Source organism: Melospiza georgiana, chromosome 6 (genome assembly GCF_028018845.1).
Source record: "Melospiza georgiana isolate bMelGeo1 chromosome 6, bMelGeo1.pri, whole genome shotgun sequence".
Classification (NCBI taxonomy): domain Eukaryota; kingdom Metazoa; phylum Chordata; class Aves; order Passeriformes; family Passerellidae; genus Melospiza; species Melospiza georgiana.
The window spans coordinates 60460218-60483702 of record NC_080435.1 but is presented as its reverse complement, the minus strand read 5'-3'; the positions used below and the strand labels follow the sequence as shown (position 1 = coordinate 60483702).

Below are 23485 nucleotides of genomic sequence, written 5' to 3'. Positions count from 1 at the left end.
GGAGTGACTTGCAGCGATGGTGGACTCTTGGGAAGGATGAAAGTTTGACAAGAAAGTCTCACAGATATGCGCGCTTAGCAGAAAGATTTTTGAATGTAGAGTCTGGTGAAGGAATAGAGATGGAAGCAAGTTTTGATATAGAAGAAAAGAATTGCTGAGCCAGTCTCACTGGATAACCAAGGAGGCAAAGGCTGTGTTAGTTAGAAGGGGTTTTTATGACTTAGAGCAAAGGATAAACCCACCCCAAACAAGATGCTTTTACCAAGCAGAAAGATAGCACAGCCAAACAAGTCAGCATATGTTGCAAGTAGAATAAAGGTCTCAGAATTTTCCATTTTCACTGCAAGAAAATGGAAAAACAACTTCTAGCTTAAACTGTAATGTATTAACTTTTAGTGATTGGAGAACGGTAACATGAATATGGTAATATGGTAATTACAGTAGTTCTGATAGGCTATAGGTAAAAGTTAAGGTATAGATTGGTTCTTAAGATGCTCAGGCTATAGGTAAAAGTTAAGGTATAGATTGGTTCTTAAGATGCTCAGCAAAGAAAAGTATATAATGTATTTGTAACCTAAACTAAGGGTGTCCAGGCCTGCCTGCAGCTGGAGCTGACAGCTGTGGGCACAGCTCTGTTCACCCACAACCCTGGACTGGTGTAACATCTTGGATGGAATAAACTGCATTTTTGAAGAGCCACCTGGAGTCCCACATCCCTCATTCAGGCTCTCAGTGGACAGGTTTGAGCAGCCCCCACTCGCTGTGCCCTCAGCAATCCATCCCTCCTGCAGGACCCTGGCTGTCAGGAAATTCTGCTAATCCCATGCAGCCATGGAGAGCTTTTCTCCCATTTGCTGGATGTACGAAATCCATATGTCATCAATCTCTTTCTGGTGGCTGGAGCCTGCTCACGAAGCTTAAATCTCTGGCATGTGGCTGGGAGCACGAGGGCCAAGTCCTGGTGCCTGCCAGCACAAGCTTCCCCCTCCCACATCTCCTGCTGCCCTCTGCTCTCCCTCCTCTGGCAGCCAGCACCCCCTGCAGCCCCTCTTGGATCCATTTTAGGGGAACCAAATGGTTTCTGCATAAAGCTGGAGGTGGAGCAGCCCAGATGTGCTGTTGGAGCAAGGAGGAGGCAGAGATGGGCATCTGGCTGCGTGCTTTCCCCTGGGAGGGCATCACCAGTGCTCCAAAATCTTCTTCCCAAACCACCTGCCAGCTCTCAAGCTGCCAAAAAAGCAACAAATGAAGTGCAGCAGGGTCAGCTGCCTGGCCTCCACCAGCACAGGGGAGCTGAGGCTGCTTAAAAATGATGGCATTGCCAAATTTGGGGGCAAAAATCAGCCTTTTGTCGATACTGTCTTTGCTTCAGCGCCCGGCTTGGGCTTTCCAAATTCCTCTCCAGAGGCTGGGCAAAGGAAATGGGCAAATCTGGGGAACAACCCAGCCCTCCAGAGTGGGTGGAAGGGGTCCTGCAGTTGGCAGGGAGGAGCTGGCAGAGGCTGGGCACCGTGGAGAGGTGACAGACCCGCTGGTGGGGACAGGGTGCCAGGAACGCTGCCCCAGCACTGCCAAGCTGCCCCTGAGCCCCAGGCACAGAGCAGATGTGGGAGGATGGGGAATGCTGCCACAGAGAGGTGCACAAGAACAGGGAATGAGGCCCAGGAGCAGCTCAGGGTTGGGATGAGGGGAGAATTCACATGGGGTCAGAGCCCTTCTCCTTTTATCTTTGGGAGATTTGGGTAGCTTACTTTATTTTAGTCCCTTGCAATACATTTACATAAAGCTGCTTTGGGCTGAGTGCTTCTTAGTGCTGGTCTCTGCTCTATTTAAACATAAATGTTTTAAAGTGCACAGATAGGTTTTTAACAGGGGGAAAAATTGCATGTGAATTACATTTATTTCTTGTTTACCCATACGGCTCCAGCCGACACTTATCGACAGATTAACTTTCACTAAACTTTCCATGTAATATGTTTTAAAAACCCACTTCAAGTACAGATTCTATTAGTTCCTGACCTTATGTTTTAAGAGGAAGAAAGTGGCTTTACACCACATGAAATGTGTTAATGCATGGATAGAAGTCCTCTTATCCTCCTGCTTACATTAGGTCCAATCAGGAGAATGGATTATGTTTTTAATAATCTGACATTAGTATTAAAAGTAATATTTAAGGCATTAGGATCCATAACTGCTGTGGTGTGTTCAGAGCTTTCTCTTTGTGTATGTGCACACAGGGCTGGGCTAAAACATATGTTTATGAAACAATGCATTAGCCCAAAACCTCCCCAAATATATGGGGATAAATTGGGGCAGCAGATTACTGTTGACATCACTTTTTCAATTAGAGGCAGAGGGAAGATTTGATGGCCATTTTAAAACTGATTATGGAGGGCAGGGATTAGAGGCTGTTAGGAACAGGAGGTCTTGCTCTCCCCTCAGCCTTGGCCTCCTGTAGACTTCAGGAGTGGGTGCTGCTTTATGGGGTGGAATAAGGCCAGAGGCACTGGTGGCACTGGTTTTATGTACAGGTTATCTGTACATGGGGCTGGGCCTCTCAGCCTGTCTTGGAAACATTCCATGGGACAGGGGAAGAAATTTGGAGTCCTTATCCCTAAACTGAATGTTTTAGGGGAAAGCCAAATATTCCCAGCTGGTTTGGGTGGGTAAACACTGAGCCCTGCTAGGCTGGATCTCTTCTCTCTGTCTTCACTCATGGCTGGAGGGACATTCAAGTCATCTCAAGCCCTGATGTCCCCTGCATCCCCTGGAAAAGACAAAAGGGAGCTGGAAAAGAAACAGGGAACACCAAGAGGAGAAAATAGTGTGTGTGGCCATCACCATGCAGAGGAGTGGACTAGGATCTGCCATCCCAGCCAGATTTCTGCAGTGTTTAATTCCCTCCACCCAGAACCTCACCTCTAGGTGTAATTTTGTCTAATTGCAGCTTTTAGCACTTAAGGCTCACTTCAGCTTTGTCTGCTCAATTAATCATCCTTCCAGAATCAGAAATCTTCTCCTCATGGGGCACTCACAGCCCATGGCCACACTACCGCCCACCCTCCTCTCTGCTAAGCTGTAGATTGCTCAATGGAATTACAGAGGGTTTTTTTGCACCCCTACTGGTGCTCACAGTGAATTTTAGACCTGTCCTATGTTTTAAGAATCCTCCTTGGGAAGCCTAACCAGAGCCTAATGCTCCCATCAGGGCTGGACGCAGATGTAACTCCACGACTGCTGTTGGTAAGAATTGGAGATCAAAATGCTTCAGCTTTCACTCCTCAGCTGCTGGGAGAGCATCCTCCCTTATTTTCACACACACCTTTCTCTCCCACATCTCCTGGACAGCAGGAATTGCAGGGAGCCTCTGCCTTTCCCCCCTTCTGATGGCAAACAAGGCTTTATCTTCCCAACATATGTGCAGTAACTGCTGTTTGGTGGCAGAAGGGAAATCCACAAGCTATCCAGCCACTGCACCTGCCTGCTTGGACAGAATTCCCTTACTTGTGTTTGTTGACTGGAGTTAAGCAGGTCCTGGGCTGGGAGACCAGCTGGGAAATGCAGTGATTACAGGCACAAACAAACGAGCGAGGGGCGGGCACGGGCAGCTGCTCCTGTGTGACCACCACCCAGGGAATTTGGCAACACACCCTCCTGACTCTTTATTTTAATTCCAGTCGGGGGAAATTGGAGCCAGCCAAAGGAGGTGGGAGACAGGATGTCCCCCACCCTCCAATCTGGACTGGTGGCACGTTTTGTCTGGGGGAACGCAGCGGTTCGAGGCGGCCACCCTGGGCTCTGCAGACTGTCCTGCCTTCCTCCTGCTCTGCCACGGCCTTTTCTGACACTGAGGGGGTGTCTGAGCAGAGCCTCTTTGTCTCCAGCTTCCAGACACAACAGCTGTTTCAGAGGGCCCTCCTGGCAGCCTCTCACAGGTGTGGTTTTGGCCAGCACAGGGGTATGAAGTGCCAGGTGAAAGGATGGGTTGTGCAGAGCTATTGGTGTTTAGCTGGAAACTTCCTTCCCCAAAAGAGCTGCAGAGCTGGGGCATTTCTGGAGCTGACTTTGGAGCTGCATCAGTTTCCAACTGGGATAAACTGGTCATTTCTGGATGGGTAAGAGATGAGACCCCACAGATATCTCCATGCTTGGAGTGACTCCTTGAACTAACCCCCCAATGGATTTCATCCATATGTAGAGAAATCAAATGAAATTTAAGGTTTTTCTTCATTTTCCTGGTGTCCTTTCCAGTTGGTCAGCTACAGGGGACAAAAACCCAGCCCAGATAAACTGATATTCATGAATACCAGTGGATATTATTCTGCAAAAGCTTTGTTTGGGAAGGTCAAGTCGTACAGCATTATCTCATATTTACCAGTGGAAAAAATCCACAAGGTTCCTAGAAAACAGGAAAAAAGGCTTCAATTGCCTCCTGTATTGCAGAAGAATTATCTGTGCTGATTAAGCTGTTGCTCATTAGCTCACCAGGCTTATCAAGGCCCCAGCCCACAAGGCCTTTGACTCTAGCAGAAATGATAGCACAGAACATTTGGACCACCTTGGGTCATTTTACACCCATTTTGCCTTTTTTTGCTGCTAATATCATGTGTAAATATATGCACAGCTGACCCTGCTGGAGAGTCCCCTGTCCCCTGCAAGAGGCTTCAGTTCCCCTGTGCTTCCTTTAGCAGTGTAAGTTCAGGCAGATTTGTGGAAAGCAGGAGATTTTGTTTGCGCCTAAATCTTTTTGTAGGATTTTCCTTAAAGGCCTTAATGCCATGGAAAAACATCAAGAGGCAAATTCTGCTTTGGGTTACACCAAAAGGGGAGTAAGGCAGCTGAAGGCAGCGAGGGAAGCTGGATTTATCCCAGTGGAGGCAGAAGCAGAGCTCAGCCCCTTGCACTTTGCTATTTTCTGCACCAGCAGTTCTGGCCTTTGAAAAATGAGATGCATTTTTGTCCTTGTGCCTTGAGAGGAGCCTGCAAATGCCAGATGACAGAAAGCAGAGGAGGAGAAGTCTGAGGCTCCTAAATTAGAAGCTGTGGCAACTTCAGGCACTGTCCTATAGAAGCTGCCCTTGGCTTTATGTTAAATGTTGTTTTCTTGTGATTGTCAGCATTTGGTGTTAAAGAGATGCTCAGGGAAGGCTCATTTTACCTCAAATCTATGATTGGGCAGTACCAGATTGGAAGATTTGTCTCTTTATGGGATGGGATTTGGAGCAACTTGGCTTAGTGGGAGGTGTCCCTGTCCATGGCAGGGTGTGGAATGAGATGGGCTTTAAGGTCTCTTCCAACCCAAACCATTCCATGAAGATTTTGGGGTCCTTCCCACAACATCTCCCACAAGGCAGCTGGTTTGGGTATGGATTTCCCATGGAGTGCTCTGGCCACATGGGTGCTGAGCATCTGGTGATGTCAAGGGGCAAAGCCAGGTCTGGGAATACGCCAGGATTTAATCTGGATTTAATATAATCCATTTAATCTGTTTCCTAGCCTGGCCTTCCACAGGAAATGGGAGATGGGGCCAAAGTATCCTGATTCTGTTTTTGTGCTTCCTGACCTCTAAGGAGAACAGCTGCAGGACCTGTGCAGACCTTGAAACCAGGGCGTGGAGACCTTTCAGGAGATTTGATGGATGATTCAGGACTCAGGAGATCCTTGATGCATGGAGGGTAAAATTCCACATGAGCTCTGGGGACGCTGCTGAGCTGGGACATGCTCCTGTCAGCCACCAGCATGCTGAAGGAAACATGCCTGAGGTTTGGGTTGTTTTTTGAGGCTATGGAGAATCCCACTGTTCCAGCCTGAATTTTTGGTGAGGTTTATGCTTAAATGGTTCAGCCAATTATTGTAAGTGTAAAAGAAGAATATTGTGTTCTGCTCCTGTGTAATAGAAACAGCAGCTCTGGGACTGTCACCCCCTGGGACAGGAACTAGGGCTGAGCCAGGGATCAGCCAGAGAAAAACAAACCAGCCCACTCAGCCTAGCTCAAAATCCTGTCCATGGGTTGACTTCCCAACTCTCTTCCCTCCAAAAATTTTATTTATTACATTGGAGCTCTCCAGGAATGTGAGCTATCCACAAAATGGCACATCCTGCATGATGGCACAGCTCCATCAGCAGGGCTGCTTGGATACAGGGAAATGGGAATTACAGAATCCCAGAATGGTTTGGGTAGAAGGAACCTTAAATCCCATCCCATCCCACCCCTGCCATGGGAAGGGACACCTTCCACTATCCCAAGCTGCTCCAAGCCCTGTCCAAGCTGGCCTTGGACACTTCCAGGGATGGGGCAAGCCCACCATCTCTCCTCCATTCTCACACTACCTGCTGCTCAGCATCTCCACAAGTTCATTTTGGCCACGTATCAACACACCACAGCCCTCGTCTGTGACCTCATCTATGCAGAACAGGGGGAGGAAAAAAGGTTCCTATCACAATCTTACCAGAATTATTATTACCACAATCTTACCAGAGATTAATGCAAAAACCCTGTAGGAGAACACAGGTTTTTGAGCTGACTCTGGAGCTGCATCAATTTCCAGCTGGAATAAAGTAGCAGCACCAAGGATTTGTTTAATGGAGGAACACAAGAAAGATATGGAGGGGCCAGGCAGGAAAACACAGGTATAGAGAGCAATTTTGGAGGGTACAATTCCTGTCCTACTTGACATCCTTTGTGCAAATTCCCTGAGCATGATCCTCAGCTGACACAATTCTGACAGAAGCTTAAAGAAATGGGAACAAAACAGAGAGGACTGATGGAATGTGAAAAATTCTTACCTAAATGAGTTCCTTGACGAGTTTCACTGGAGCTGTGAGCACAGATGAAGAAATGAGAGTTTTAAACCCTGAACTGCTGGTACAGATTTTCAACCGTCAGCTGTGTGTGGGCATTTCTTGGGCCAGGCTGTGAATTTGGCCACCAGGCTATGGGCTAGAAATTGATGTCCTACACCTGTAATTAAAATATGGATGAAAATGTGTAAATGAGTAAAAAATGTTCCCTTTTCCCAAACACTTACTGAGAGTAATAGGGATGAAGGGAGCAAGGCCCTCAAGTGATGCAGCAGACGGAGAAGATGATCTGGGAGGTGGTGGTGGAGATCAGGCATTTCCAATAAGGCATGGGGATAAATAAATAATATTAGTTCAAGGAAATCAGGTGTGAAAACACAGAGATGACTGTCAGAGTTCTGAGGAAACCAGCTGAGACAAGTGGGATCTGTGACTGCTCAGTGTGACAGAAAATCAGCTGGGAGGCCACTGAAACTGGTGCAGGAAGAGATTGGAGTCTTCTACAAGTCAATAAAGCCTTTCTGACAAAGGTGCAAAACTGTGGGAAACAAGAAATGGGGAAATTAAAATTAAAAATTGAAACAAGAAACATAGGAAATTTGTTCAGTCAGTTTTTCTATTTGGGGAATAAAATGAAGCTGAGCTTAAAAAAAAAGAACAAGCTGTCCTGGCAGCAGTGGAACCGATTCTGTTTTCCTGTGGAACTGAGTCCCTGTTCTTCTCTGACCCCTTCTCACCTGGGAGAGCTTTACCTTTCTTTTGAATTTTGAGGGGTTCACAAGGCACTGAGTGTTTCCTGGTGGATGTGCATGAATCTGGGTCCCTCGGATGGCCAGGGAGAACACAAGGAACCAGCACAGAACTTCCCCAGTGCTCTGGTGACCAGCCACATCCAGACATGTCCTTGATGGCTGGATCTACCTTGAAAATGTGATTTTGCAGGATGGGGCAGAGAGAACCCCATGTCTGATGGTTTTTGGCTTCTTTTCTCTACCTCTGTCAAGGTCAGGACTGAAGCTCTCGAGATGATATTTTGTATTCAGGCTCAGACATTTATTATTTCTTATCTGTATTACAAGTTGTGAGTTCTACAGCATTCTACTAACAAGCTACAAAATGGCTATCTTTCTCTACAAGGTCTTTTAAACTATCCAAGTAAGAAATGACACCTAAATTATTTTCACTTTTAACCCAATAACTGATCACTCCAAGTAATGCAGGCTTTCATGTCCAATTACAAAATACCACCCAAACCCATGAAGAAAAAGGAAGAAGAAGGTGAAGAAGAAGAACAACCAGCCACTGCCCTAAAATCTCCATCTTGCCCCACATATATTGCTATATTCTAAAGCCTTAAACTCTAAGTTTTCCACCCAGTGATATTACACACTTCTAATCAAACTCCACATCCATAATCCCAGTGCTATCAATCAATTTTGGAAGCCTTCTCCATGGCCTCAGGTCAAATACAATATTTTCTTGTGGGTCTGTGCCCTTCAGCACAGGAAGTCTAAAATTCCCAGCATCCAGGATTCCAACACATGTCCAAGGACAACAGGATGCTCCCAGGACCAGGTGTGCTTTTATTCCACTTTATTCTCCTTGGAAACTCCTTCTGCACCACGTCCACTGCAGCCACGTTGCTGTAACTGGGGTATGGGAGCCTGGTCTTGCCCCCCTCAACAAACAAGTCATAAAAAGCAGCTTATTCATCAACTTAAGAACAAATAAAAGCAGCATAACCTCCTTCATCGTGCTTTGCAGGCGGCCATACATCGCCTGTGGAAATTCTGCCAAAATTCTTGTTTAAATATAGGAGCTGTTCTTCTTTGTATTGTTGGTGGTCCCCACGAGGACCTGCTCTCCTTGCATGGGGATATTGTTCAGAATGAAGCCTGGGCTGGCTACTTTGCCATTAAAATTCCGTGCCAGCCCAGTGCTGACAATATTGAGGCTTTGCTAAATGTGTGTACGTGTAAGTTCATTAAATGGGTGCTGACTGTTGTTACACGAGTACAGCAGTTGAGTGCTTTCTGTATTAACCTTATCACCTGATGGGCAAAAGAAAAGGTTTAACTAAAGCTTAGGACTAATTGAACGGTATTTCAGTATTTTCTTATGTAAAACTGGTTCTGGTCTATTGTTTTTATTTATTTGCAATAACTGTGCTCATTCAAGTTTGTAATGACACTGCCATGGGTGAATAGAATTTGCTTTAAGTATTATTCTCCCTTTTCCTATCTCCTGCCTCCTCTAAACTGTGTCTCTCAGGAGAAAATCTGCAACAGAGCCTGGTAAAAAGACAACTCTCTAAGTACACAGTAATTTTTGGGAGATACATTCCCAAGCTGTGTTTTCAAAATTACTTCTAGCAGTTCCTGTTTATTTTCTCTGCCTGCCTTGGGTATTTCCTGCTGGGCTGAGCACCGAGCGTGGAGCTGGAGGAGATAGGAGAGGAAAAGCCTCTCGAAGAAAGGTGGGAGGTGTCTTATCATCAGGACACTGCACAAACCAGAGCACTTTCTTTGCTCGGTTGCCACTAGAGTATGCTCTCGTGCTACAAGTTCCAAGGATTTTTAAGAAATAAATCACTCTGTGTAGCACGAGGCCGTCTTTCAAAGGCTTTCCATTTGCCCCAGTGGTTTGGGTGTTTTTTTCTAAGTAATTTTTTTTTAAAATTGCTGTTGAGTACACACTCAAAGCTTTGAGAAAGCCTGGAGGGCTGCTCTGCGGTGAGGTGAATCTAACTTGGATTTGGACAACTCCCAGAGCGTGGGTGAAAACGCCCAAAAATATCTTACCTGTCTCTAAAAAACAACAAAAAAGGGAGGTTTGCATGTCCTTCCTGTCTTGGTCAAACCCCCGGGTCATGGCTGATGAAGAAAGGGGAGGCAAATCTCACGAATTAATAGATTTCAGCTTACAGAAGAAACATGTAAATTCCCCTTTTCAACATAAAGTGTGCCTGTAATCCCAGCCTTTGAAATGGTGGTAGTTATTCAGTAAGATAAAGGCTGCTGTGAGCCTGCCCTACCACATTACAGCAAAGTACTTTGTCACTGGCACCCTAAAACTTCCAGCTTCTGCATGACAAAGATATGAAACAACTTGCAGGACAATTAAAGAACAGTTTGTCCTCACCCTATTATTACCAGCCATTCTTCCACGTTTCGATATTTGCCCGTAAATTGCTACCTCCCCCATCAATATAATTGTAATCAGCCATGGCTCACATTTGTCTTTGGATGCCTTTTCCAAGGGAAACACAAAGAAGGAAAAATACGGCAAAGAAAAAAGCCACGCTCCGGATAAAGAGCCTCGCCACCAGCCTGCTTTCACACACAGGCTGCGCACTTTGCTGCTAAAATTACATTTTAGGAGCCCCAACGGGCACGGGAACAATGACCCCGCTCATTTCCATAGTGACAATGGCTGGAGGAGGATTGGAACGTGTCTTTTTCCTCTCCCCGATGGTGCTCAGCCAACGAGGGCAGAAACCTGCCAAGGAGTTGGGTCCTGGAAGCTCTTGGTCACCGCCGAGCTGGGAGATTCCCTTTGGGCCCAGGTGGTGCTCATACCCTCCACCAGTGACTTCTGAGTGGGTCAAAACTTCAGCTTTTCTCTACAGCCCGGTTGAGTGCACAAAGCTTGCCCAAATTTATAAAATAACAGGATGGCTTGGGTTGGAAGGAACCTCAAAACCCATCTCATTCCACCCTATGCCATTTCAGGGACACCTTCCACCATCCCAGGTTGCTCCAAGCCCCATCCAAGCTGGCCTGGAACACTTCCAGGGATGCAGGGGCAGCCACAGCCCCTGGATCCACTCATTTCCATAGTGACAATGGTTGGAGGAGGATTGGAACGTGTCTTTTTCCTCTCCCCAGTGGTGCTCAGCCAACGAGGGCAGAAACCTGCCAAGGAGTTGAGTCCTGGAAGCTCTGGGTCACCACTGCTTCTCTTTGAGATGGGAGGCAGCTGCTGGGCCCAGGTGGTGCTCACAGCCTTCAACACCAGCTCCTCCAGGCTCCCCAGTGATGTCTGAGTGTGTCAAATCTTCATCTTTTCTGTACAGCCCGGTTGAGTGCACAGAGCTTGCCTAAATTCATAAAACAACAGGATGGCTTGGGTTGGAAGGGGCCTCAAACCCATCTCATTCCACCCCTGCCATGGCAGGGACACCTTCCACCATCCTAGGTTGCTCCAAGCCCCATCAAAGCTGGCCTTGGACACTTACAGGGATCCAGGAGCAGCCACAGCCCCTGGATCCACTCATTTCCATAGTGATAATGGCTGGAGGAGGATTGGAACGTGTCTTTTTCCCCTCCCCGATGGTGCTCAGCCAATGAGGGCAAAAATCTGCCAAGGAGTTGGGTCCCTGGAAGCTCTGGGTCACCACTGCTTCCCTTTGGGATGGGAGGCAGCTGCTGGGCCCAGGTGATTTTCACAGCCTCCAATACCAGTGACTTCAGAGTGTGTCAAATCTTCATCTTTTCTGTACAGCCCGGTTGAGTGCACAGAGCTTGCCTAAATTAATAAAATAACAGGATGGCTTGGGTTGGAAGGGGCCTCAAACCCATCTCATTCCACCCCTGCCATGGCAGGGACATCTTCCACCATCCTAGGTTGCTCCAAGAACCATCAAATCTGGCCTTGGACACTTCCAGGGATCCAGGGGCAGCCACAGCCCCTGGATCCACTCATTTCCATAGTGACAATGGTTGGAGGAGGATTGGAACGTGTCTTTTTCCTCTCCCCAATGGTGCTCAGCCAACGAGGGTAGAAACCTGCCAATGAGTTGGGTCCTGGAAGCTCTGGGTCACCACTGCTTCCCTTTGAGATGGGAGGCAGCTGCTGGGCCCAGGTGGTGCTCACAGCCTTCAACACCAGCTCCTCCAGGCATCCCAGTGATGTCTGAGTGGGTCAAAACTTCATCTTTTCTGTACAGCCCAGTTGAGTGCACAGAACTTGCCTAAATTCATAAAATAACAGGATGGCTTGGGTTGGAAGGGGCCTCAAAACCCATCTCATTCCACCCTATGCCATTTCAGGGACACCTTCCACCATCCCAGACTGCTCCAAGCCCCGTCAAAGCTGGCCTTGGACGTTTCCAGGGATCCAGGAGCAGCCACAGCCCCTGGATCCACTCATTTCCATAGTGACAATGGTTGGAGGAGGATTGGAACATGTCTTTTTCCCCTCCCCGATGGTGCTCAGCCAACGAGGGCAGAAACCTGCCAATGAGTTGGGTCCTGGAAGCTCTGGGTCACCACTGCTTCGCTTTGGGATGGGAGGCAGCTGCTGGGCCCAGGTGATTTTCACAGCCTCCAATACCAGTGACTTCAGAGTGTGTCAAATCTTCATCTTTTCTGTACAACCTGGTTGAGTGCACAGAGCTTGCCTAAATTCATAAAATAACAGGATGGCTTGGGTTGGAAGGGGCCTCAAACCCATCTCATTCCACCCCTGCCATGGCAGGGACATCTTCCACCATCCTAGGTTGCTCCAAGAACCGTCAAATCTGGCCTTGGACACTTCCAGGGATCCAGGGGCAGCCACAGCTTCTCTGGGCATCCTGTGCCAGGGTCTCACCACCCTCACAGGGAACAATTCCTTCCAATATCCCACCTAACCCTGCCCTCTGGCTGTGGGAAGCCATTCCCCCTTGTCCTGTCATTCCAGGCCCTTGTCCAAGTCTCTTCTCATCTCTCTTGGAGCTCTTTTACGTTTTGGAAGAGTCTCTAAGGTCTCCCTGGAATCTTCTCCAGGCTGAACAACTTTCCTAGGAATCTCTTGGGAAAGCCAGGCTGCTGAGCCCACTCTGGGACAGCCCATTTCATGCTTGGAGCACTAAGCAGCCCTAAAGTACAACAGATGTCAAAAAACTAAATGGGAACATTTCTTCAAGAATGTGTTGCATTCTTGAAGAACATTCAAGGGATCAACACTTCCAGGGATCCAGGGGCAGCCACGGCTTCTGTGGGCACCCTGTGCCAGGGCCTCACCTCCCTCACAGGGAAGAATTCCTTCCCAAGATCCCATCTAAATCTAATCTCTTCTAGTTTGAAGCCATTCCCCCTTGTCTTGGCACTCCATGCTCCTGTGAAAAGTCATTCTCCAGCTCCTTGGAGCCCCTTTCAGGTACTGGAAGGCCCCAGTGAGGTCACCCCAAGGCCTCCTCTGAACATCCCCAGCTCTCCCAGCCTTTCCCCACAGTAGAGGGGCTCCATCCCTCAAATCATCTTGGTGGCCTCCTCAGGATTCCCTCCATCAGGTTGAAGTCCCTGCTGTGCTGGGGACCCCAGAATTCCCTGAATGCCTCCCTTGGTTTCACTTTCCAGGTTTTTTTTGCTGCTGTTTTAGCAGGACCCTTCTCCATCCCCAGAACACCACACACATTCCCTCCGTTGTGTCAGCCCTTAATCCTTAATAAATGCAAACCTAATTTTCTAACGTCTCCACTTAGATCTAATCCATAAGGCTGTTTATTATCCTCATTACCCTCTCCTATACCTTTTTTCATTTGTATTCAAAAGCCTCTCTTTAATCTGTCTCAATTCTGCAGGTACGGCCTCGCCGCTCTTTGGTACAATCCCATAATGATTTCCACGGATGTGTTTTAGTCCTCCATCGATAGGTCTCGGGATGCTATTTGCCTTCCTTAACTGCTTCCCACAGCGGGAATCACCGCTTTTAATAATCCGTGCGCTGACACCTTCAATCTTTCCCTTCACCAGCATCTTGTGCCACCCCAACCAGGGGTTAAATCTTTATTATTTGTGTATGGGCACACTGGAGTTGTGGTGGAGGGGGTGCAGCCAGCACTGTCCGAGGAGGGTTTTGATGTGTGTGAGAGAGGCCAGAAGGAGCTGATCCTTAAAAAACTGATCCTTAAAAAATCTCGTCCTGAAGGGACGATCCCAGGAGCAAGGGAGAGGCAGGACGCGCACCGGTCCCCTTCTCCCCCCGCATCTCCGGTGGTTTCGGCCCGTCCCCCCCCAGCGCGCCTTGGTCCCGCCCGGCCGTACTCACCCTCCGCCACGCCCTCTTCGGCTGTACCAACTCTTCTCCGCCGGGGAAGATGGAAGAGAGCGGGAGGCCGCGCTGAATAGCCTCACTGGGTTTTCGGCTTTCTCTGTTCTCTGAGATCTGTATTGAGAGAAGTCCCTGAAGGCGCTCTGGGGAGAGCGAGAAGGCGAGCGGGACAGGGATGCTCCCCCGCGGGGCGGTGGATGGTACAGCCCGCCCGAACCCGGAAGGTGGCGGCGCACATGGGCGCGGGGCCCGGGCCCGGGGCCGGCACCGGCACCGGCGCGGGGATCGGAAACGGGATCGGGAATGGGGCGGGAGGAGCCGCTGCCGGGGCCCTGGGCGCTGCCGTGGCTGCTCTCTACACGGCCACGCTGCCGCCCGCCCTGCCCGGCGGGGATGCGGGTAATGTATCGGGTGGGGACCCTCGGCCCGTAGCGGCCGGTGCATGGCGGTGGGTGGCGGGGGCCAAACCCTCAGGGACTGGGTCATCCTTGTCACCCCACAGGGCTGCTGTCACCCCACGGGAGCTCAGTGCATCAGTGCATCAGTGTCACCCGTGTAGGGTTGGTCTGTCCGAAGGAGCCGGTGCGTTGGTGTCACCCCACTGGGTTGTCACCACAGAGAGCTGCTCACTCCAGAGCGACTGGTGCCTTGATGTCACCCCATCGGCTTGCTGCCATCCCACGGGGATGCTCATCCTATAGGCGCTGGTTCTTCACTGTCACCCTATAAAAATGCTCATCCTATAGGGATGGGTGCATTGCTGTCACTCTATAGGGTGACTGGCTATAGGGCTGTTCACCCCCGAGGAGCTGGTGCATTGCTGTCACCCCATTAGGTTGGCTGTCATCCCATAGGTATGCTCATCCTATAGGGGCTGGTACTTCATCGTCACCCCATATGGTTGCTGTTATCCTGCAGGGACTGGGGATCAGTGTCACTCCAGGGGGTTGCTGTCATCCCATAGGAATGCTCATCCTATAAGGGCTGGTACTTTACTGTCACCCCATAAGGATGTTTATCCTATAGGGGCTGGTACTTCACCCCACAGGGTGACTGGTGCATGGCTCTCACCCCTGTAGGGCTGTTCACCCCAGAGGGGCTGGTGCATTGCTGTCACCCCATTAGGTTGGCTGTCATCCCATTGGAATGCTTATCCTGTAGGGTCTGGTATTTCATTGTCACCCCACATGGTTGCTGTTATCCTGTAGGAACTGGAGCATTGCTGTCACCCCATTAGGCTGGTTATCATCCCATAGGAATGCTCATCCTATAGGATATTTCTGTTATTTCGTTGTCCCCCATATGGTTGCTGTTATCCTACAGGGACTGGGGCATTAGTGTCACTGCAGGGGGTTGCTGTCACCCCATAAGGATGCTCATCCTATCAGGGCTGGTACTTCAATGTCACCCCATAAGGATGCTCATCCTAGAGGGACGGGTGCATTGCTGTCACCCCATGGAGTTGCTGGTCCCATTGGTATATTTTGGGTCCCCATTAGGTCCCTGTAGCCCCATTAGGGGCAGTGCAGCCACTTTTGGGGTGCTCACCCCATTGGGGTTGGTGCATTTAAAGCTCCCACAGGTGGGTGCAGCAGGGACACCCTGCTTTGGGGTGTGCAATGGCCCAGTGGGGTCAGCACAGCAGGGACCCCCCTGGGCTGGTGCCCTTGAGCCCCCCATAATGGTTTGCCCATATTTGAGCCTTTCAGAGGAGGATTTGGGCAGGGGACAGCTGGTGGCTTTAGGGGACAGCTGTGCCATCCTGCCAGCTGTGCTGTCACGGGATTGTGCAGCAGGGAAATCTTTGGAGCTGCCTCTCTGCCAGTGCAGCTTCCTGGCAGTGCCAGCCTGTCTGAATTTTGGTGTTTGGCCCTGCTGATCCCACAGGGGGACAGAGTTCTCCTGTTTGGTCCTGCTCTGCTTTTACTGATTTAACCTGTTCTTGTTTTAAAAATGCTTTGGTTTTGCCTGTGTGGGTTGGAGATGGGAGGGCTTGGTTTTTCTTGGGAATATATTGATGATTTTTATTTAATGGAACAAGTGTCCAAGATTCTTTCTTTCTGTGTCATCCCAGAACAGTTCAGTGGTTCTGCTTAATGCTGTGCCTCCTGGTCACCAGTGGTTTCAAATCCAAGCTGTGCATGAAAATCCTTCTAAATAAATGACATTTTAATGGTTTCAGGTATTTTACAGGCTCAGGATGTGTGGAGAGAGGCACTGGCCAGGCTGGCCATGTGCATCCTGATGCCTTTTGCTTCTGCTCCCAAGTTACTGAAAGGGCTGTGTTTGCTCCTTCTGGGTATATTAATTAATGTGTGATGATTGGTATATTTACAGTTGTTACAATTTGGGTTTTTATTATAGTTTTTTGCCTCTTTTTTTGTCTGTGGAGAGCACCCTGTGCTCTGAGCTGTTCATGCTGCATGAAGCCTCGGGAACCTGGTTCTTAATTAAACCTGGTTCTTAATTAAACCTGGTTCTTAAACCTGGTGCTTGAGCCTGGATTCTCCCTCTGGGATGCAAATAGGCATGAGCAGCCTCTGCAGAGGGGGATGCAGGTTCTCCTGGTGATGTCCTGGCTGGATCTGGGATTTGGTTTTTTGTTTGATATGAATTATCCCAGTGGACAGAGCAAGCAGACAAACAGCACAGTGGGTTCACCCCACTTTCCCCAGGGTATTGTGGAAAGGAAATCCCTCAGGACAGAGTCCCCTGACCAGCCCTGTGACCTCGCTCCTTGTCTTTCCTTATTTCTTTATTTTTGTGAATTTTATTTTAAATTTCCTGCCTGTCTTCCATGTGTTCACTGGGACTGGGCAGACACACTGCTGTCCCCTTGTGCCTGTCCCAGCCAGCATTGTGTCCCATCACAGTGTCAGGACTTTTTTGGGCATTATTTCCCTGGTTTCTCATGGATTGAGCCTGGAATTCCTCAGCTGGAATATCTGTGCATGGCCCTGCTTGTGGTGTTTGATTTGCCTGTGCCTGAAACTTGTGCCACCAAAAGCACTGAGGCTACTTGTGTGAATAAAGAGCTGCTTAAGGATTTGCTGTATCTGCTTCCAGGCAGGGAGCCTAGTATTTTATTTTATTTTATTTTATTTTATTTTATTTTATTTTATTTTATTTTATTTTATTTTATTTTATTTCATTTCATTTTATTTTATTTTATTTTTATTTTTATTTTTATTTTATTTTATTTTATTTTGTTTTATTTTTATTTTATTTTTATTTTAATTTTAATTTAATTTAATTTTATTTTTTATTTTAAGTTTTATTTTATTTATTTTATTTTATTTTATTTTATTTTATTTTATTTTAATTTTTATTTTATTTTATTTTATTTTATTTTATTTTATTATTTTATTTTATTTTCATTATTATTTTATTATCTTCTATTATTTTATTTTTAAACTATCTGTATTTTTAATTGTTCCCCAAGTTTGCAGTAATCCAAAAATATCTAAGGCAGTTGGTATTTCTCTCTCTGGCAGCTTGCTCGTGTTACTTAGTGTTGGAATAAAGAAATGAATGAGAGAATAATAGGGGGAGATGGAATTATAATTCAGAAATATCCACAGATGTTAAAACAGCTTTAAAAGGGATCAAATAAAGTTTAAAAAAATAGAAACCAACCAAATGTTCACTGTGATGTTTCAAACATCAGCTCCCAAACTTGCTGGGTATAAATCAAGAGTTCAGGCAGCATTGGGTTTGTTGCCTGAACACCTTTATGGGGGAATCAGAAACTTGTTTCCATCAGGAATCACTGAATATTCTGAATTAAAAGGGACCCACAATGATCATCAAGTCCAGCTCCTGTTCCCGTGGAGTTGGAGGGAATAAACATTTCAGTTTGAGCTGGTGCCTGAAGATGCCAGAGGTCATTCTGTCTCACAGGACATTGAGTTTGGGGGTGTGTTTTGTTATTTAACAAAATAAATGCTCCTCACTCCTCCAGCCCATGGAGGCTGTAAGGGATGCTCAGGTGTGTGGGTGGGAGGTGGAGAATTAACCTTATCCAAAGCAGTGGCTGTTATGTACTTATTTTGATTTTCCCACTGGAATTCAACAAGCCTGCAGCCTGTGAGCTGATCTTTTGCAGCTCTTTTTGGGTTTTTTTTTCCTTAATTCTTACAAGGCAAAGTTGTGCTGTTGTATTTCAAAGCTTGGTGGTGGCTTCCACCAGTGGTTTATTTGTATTATTTCTGCAGCTCCCTGGTTGATTTGTGGCTGTGTTTCTTTGGGGTGATTCTTGCCCTTGATATAAACGTCACAGCAATGTGAACGAAGTTAAATTTTTGCTTTTTTAGATGCACATATTGCTACATCCCAGGAGGATTTTAGTGGAGCAGCATGCCTGGGATGTGCTGGGTGATGGGCATCACCAGCTGCTGCACACTGGGGAACCCCCCCAGTGCCAAATTTAGGGTTTCCTTTATTGTCACCATCCTTTACTGTGTGCAGGAGGATTTATCCCTTCCCAGCCCTGGAAATGTTGGAGCTGCTGAACTCTGAAGGGCTCAGAATTGGGATGGATGGTTTTCCCATTGCATCCATTTTTTGGGGGCTGTTTTGCAGTGTAGAGTGAAATTTTCCTAAAATAAGAATAGCAGGAAACTCCATGTCTGAGAGGTTTTGGTGCAGAAGTGGCAGGTTTGGCTCCAGTCATTGCCAGCCAACAGCTCTAATTCTGCAGAAGTTGCCACCAGCAGTAATGGGTTGAATCTTCATTTTAAAATGCAGCATTTACTGCATTTTACTTTAAATCCTGGTGTCAGGATTTAAAGGTGCCATTGGTACAATCCCCCCTGCCCCCCTTTGTGTGGCGTGGTGAGGATGTGACTGTACAGAAATTTAAAATATTGTTAATTTAGCATTTAAAGCCACCAGCGCCCTTCATTTGTGTCTTTCCCATCTAACAAGGCTTCCATGACCCTGGTGCTTGCAAAATTATTAGGACCTAGTAAAATTGGATTATGAAATTTGAGGGAAGGAAGGAAAACCAGCTGTAAATTTTTAATTTTGTGTCTCCCTGAATGCGTTGTTCTCATTGAATATATTTGATGTATGTTGTTCAGTTTGCTGCAAAATGCTCCAGTGTCAAATGCTCTAAAAATGCCAACTATTCTGCTAACGTGGGTCTTTTTGTGGCAGCTATTTGTCCTGGCTTAAAATACAAACAAAATGCACAATCTTAATGTTGTTTCTGTTGGGAGCTGGGTGCAGCATCCACTGACAGGTAAAAGAATTACTTGTGAAGCAGAATTGCTTTAGCATCTAGGGAGAGCAAGCTTCCCAGATAAATGGATGCAGATTTGCACAATCAGTGATTATGTTTTTCCTCTTTAAAAGCTGTAAAGCTCTGGTTTTGTGTTGGTTTCTATAATTTTTTTTATGACAAACAACTGGGTTATTGAACAAACAATGCAGCTTAAGCGTTGCAAAGTGCAGTGCTTGAAAGTTATTGAGTCAGATGGTTTTAAATTAAAAACACACACACACAGATGTCTGCATTTTGAATGTCTCAGGCCATTCTTTGCCCGATCCTACCTATATTTTCACTTATCTGTTCATAAAAGTCTCACGAAAAACATACAAAAGATATTTTGTGCAATGACATCAGAGGGAGAAAATATTCTTAGAAAATTTCATGCTGTTAAATCTCCACAGATTTACAGTTTTATCCAGTCAAATTAATGCAAAACCCCAATGCAAGCATTTGGATTTTGAAAACTTTGGAGGAGTGTCATTTCCTAATAGTAATTATTGGTTTTACATTATTTTTTCACAGGGGAGCTGATCACAGCCGCATATGAGCTTGGAGTAAGTATTAGTTTTATTGTTTAATCAATGCTCTCATTAACAGTTTTAGGAATTAAGGAAGTTTAATTAAGCATGGAGTAAAGTAGATTAATTTATTTTCAAACCACAGTTTTTACTAACTTATAAGTACAGCACGCGACAATTTACTTCAAGTTTTAAATCCAATTAAACTAAATTATAAAGCAAAGGCTTTACTGTATATACAGTAGCTGGCTTATTATCAACCCAAATTTTGTATAAGCTGGGGAGAATAAAATAAATCGGGTTAACAATTTTAATAAGTTTTATTATTTAATAAACTTTATTATGGTGCATGATCCCTTTAGGCAAGACCTTAGGACTGTCAGCGCGGTGGTAATCCGATAGCAGTGTGGTCTTTCAACTTGCTAACCAATAAAATAGTTGAGAAGCTGCTTTAAAAAAAAAAAAAAAAAAAAAAAAGGGGGAAAGAAAAAAAAAACAACAGCCTTTTGAATGACCCTAATATACTGTGAACCCAAACAAGGAGCCCTTTAAGGCACGCTAATGAAACGTGGCACCTCCTTTTCCTCGCAGCCTCATTATTATGGGCGAGGTGTGGAGCCAGATCCACTGAGGAAAAAACCTTGGTGGGGTTGGGATGGGTACCAGGGTTTGGGATGGGTACCAGGGTTTGGGATGGGTATCAGGGTTTGGGATGGGCACTGGGATTTGGGATGGTTATGGGGATTTGAGATGGGTACCAAGGGTTGGGATGGGCACTGAGGGTGGCTCGGGGAGCGGAGCTGCTCAGGGCTGCCCTGCTCCCATTCCCAGCCTCTCCCCCCCTTCCAACCCTGTGTCCCTCTGTCCCCAGGTCGCCCACCCTCCTGGCTACCCCCTGTTCACGCTGCTGGCCAAAGGGGCCACGGGGCTGCCCGGCAGCTCCCCTGCCTTCCGAGTCAATCTCCTCTGCGGCTTGGTGGGAGCAGCTGCTGCCTCTTTGCTTTTTTGCACGGTTTTCAGGTAAAGTCCTCGGGGGCGCTTTTTCCTTGGCTTCGTGGTGCTTCCCCGGCAGCTCGGGACATTCCCGAAGGCTCCCTCTGCTCCCTGCTGGCCTTCGGACCAGCATTCCCCCCCCTTCCCTAATTAGTTCCTCTGATTAACCTAACAGCAACTTAATCTGAATTTGACCTTCTTTCCCGCACAAAAGCCTCCCCCCTCTTTTTATTTCCCCCCCCCCACCCTTTTCTTTTCTGTTAAATAATAATAATAGCAATAATAAAAAGTGCGCCCTTTCCCTTGCCCAGCCGTGACAGGTTGTTCAGGCTCATTATCACAAATCACCGCTCGGTTTAACTAACCAGAACTAATGAAGTTTGTCGTTCTCGAAAGATGCAGATGGTCTGTTTAAATTAACAGGATGAGCTTCACCTATCGGGAAACCGTGAACTTGGTTTAATTGCAGCTCCCGGCGGAGGTGGATGGGCAGTTGCCTGCCCGTGGTACCCAAGGAGCAGGGAGAGCATCCCTGCCTTTCCCTGGAGCAGCTCCGGGCTTGGGGGGGATGTCCGGGAGCCTCCTTTCCGCACCTCTAACCTTGGGAGGACAATCGGGATGCTCACGTGGTTGTGGGGTTTTTGTTAACCCTGCTCGTCTTTGATGTGCAAGTTCTGGCTGCTCTTAACCTCAGCCTGACCCATATTTGAGAGGATTATGGCAACCCGTATAAACAATTTCTGATGTTCTTTTTGCAGGGAAAATAGGGCACGTTTTGAGGCTGCGAGTGGTATCGGGGCGCTCCGGGATGAGACGGGGCGATTCCCGACTGGGATTATTTTGACAAAAGCCCTTTTCTCCCACCCGTTTCCAGAGCCACCCCTCAGGGAAACCTTCCCAGCAACCTAGAAATAAAAGCAGGAATAAACGGGGAGGTGGTGGGGGGCAGATTCTGAGATTAAGCAAGCTCTGAGCTCACTTAAACTTTGTTCCACAGGGTCCATCTTTCTCTGCTGAAGAGGAGTTGCTTTTTTGCACATCACCTCGCGCGTAGCATCAGCTCCAAAGCACACCTACTGGAATTGCTTGAGTAGTTCCTAAATATTTCTGTAGGCATTTCAAGTGATTGCTTTCACTGGTGGGTAATACATGTAATTAAGTCAGCATTATTTAATTTAATATCCTGTATTTCACAGCCTGTTTGGGAGGCTGGAAGTGGCGCTGCCCTCCCGTGCACAGCGCTCGGTGCAGCATCAGAGCACAACTCCATTCTGTTAAAAACTCCTGCAAGGAGTTGCTAAAGGTTCTCTATATTTGTTTCTGATTTCTTTTTTTATGATGATTATTCCCATTATTGCAGTTATTTGGAAGATCTTCCCCAGTTTTTAGTTTGTGTGTGACAGTTCCTTGGGTACCCACTTTGTGCTTTGGAAATGGTGCAATCGTTCCTTTAGAGAAATAAGGATACAGGAGAGAAATGGCAGGCTAAATTTGAGAATTATTTTGGGAATTACTTCAGCACTTCTGAAGGTTTAGGTGTTTTGTTGGTGTTTAATTGGATTTGGAAGACGGCGCTTCTGTCAAATTTAGAATTTGCGTGAAGGAACAGAAAACGTGCAAGTGAGAAATGATAAAAACTATTAAGACTTACAGAAATTATTTCACAGATACTGACGGGATCAATTATTCAGCCTAACAGTGATTGTTTTGGTTTTTTTTTTAATAATTGTAAGGTCAGTTTTATTTCCAAATTATAGTGTTACATTTTTCATTTCAAGCACCTTAAAATTGGTTTATTTTTTGGAACACTGATCTGGCAAAAAAAAAAAAAAAAGAAAAGTTACTGCTTTTTAAAAAATTTTTTTTAAAAGAAAAATATTAGAAATTATTCACTGGCACTGTCTGCTTGAAACTGTAGCTGTCTGGGGGTGATGTGGTGTGTTTTAAACTGGGCTTGTCTGTCCTCACAAAGGGACTAAACGGGTCTATCAAATCCCCCCTTATTTTTGTGTTTAAATAAAATTATCTGGTGGGGTGACCCCTCCGAGGTACCAATGGCAGAATCAGCAGCTGCTCCTCCTGCCGTGTGAAACATGGATGTTAATATGAAAATATGTAGATGTTAGGAGTACAAATAATTGATGAAGTACACATCCTTCGGGAGCAACACGGTTCAAGTGGCAAATCTGCCTGCTCAAACAATAGCCACCCTCCAGCAGGGAGGAAGCCATCTCTATGGAAATGGGGCTGACGCTGCCCTATTGATCCAGTGAAGAAGACATTATACAATGTCAGTTGGGTTGTTACGATTTCATTTGTCGTCTGACCTGAACTTAACCTCTAAAACCTTTCTTTTCTCCCCGCCAGCCGGGCAGCGCTGCTGTTTACCCTCACACCCCGTGCCTCCCTCCCTCCCTCCCGGCATCCCCATACAGTAAATCTCTCCCTTTTTAAATTTTTTTTCTTTTAAATTAATTTCCCCATTGATTCTTTTTGTTTGAGTCATTTCCCGGAGTTTATTCCTCGGCAGGTCGGGATGATTTTATTGCTTAAGGAGAAGAGTCGTGGTCCCTTCCCTATGTGGTGTTTGGGATGTTGTGGCACGTGTGGGATTAGGGTGGAATTTATTCCTTGAGCAGATTTCTCCTTTGCCAGGTGATGGCTGGCGGGATGCTCTGCACTGGGGTCAAGAGGAAGCGGCTGCCGCATCACATCTGTTTATTAATTTTATTGTGTTATAATATATTATATTACTCCTTTAATTACATTATTTTTTTAAGCCTGGATTGTTCTCAAAGTGAAATTATGTGGCAGCACATTGATGCAGAAAGGCTTTTTGTCAGTAATCCAGACTATCGCTGAACG

General features: G+C 46.6%; 1 protein-coding gene across 1 annotated transcript in view; it reads left to right on the top strand.

Moving 5' to 3' along the window:
* Positions 1-14034: 14034 nt before the first annotated feature.
* Positions 14035-23485, top strand: part of TMEM260 (transmembrane protein 260) — a 34635-nt gene continuing 25184 nt past the window's right edge. Inside the window, exons 1-3 of the mRNA XM_058026729.1 lie at positions 14035-14236; positions 19632-19663; positions 20499-20647. Of these exons, the coding sequence (XP_057882712.1) occupies positions 14035-14236; positions 19632-19663; positions 20499-20647 (383 nt within the window). The remainder of the gene's footprint in view (positions 14237-19631; positions 19664-20498; positions 20648-23485) is intronic.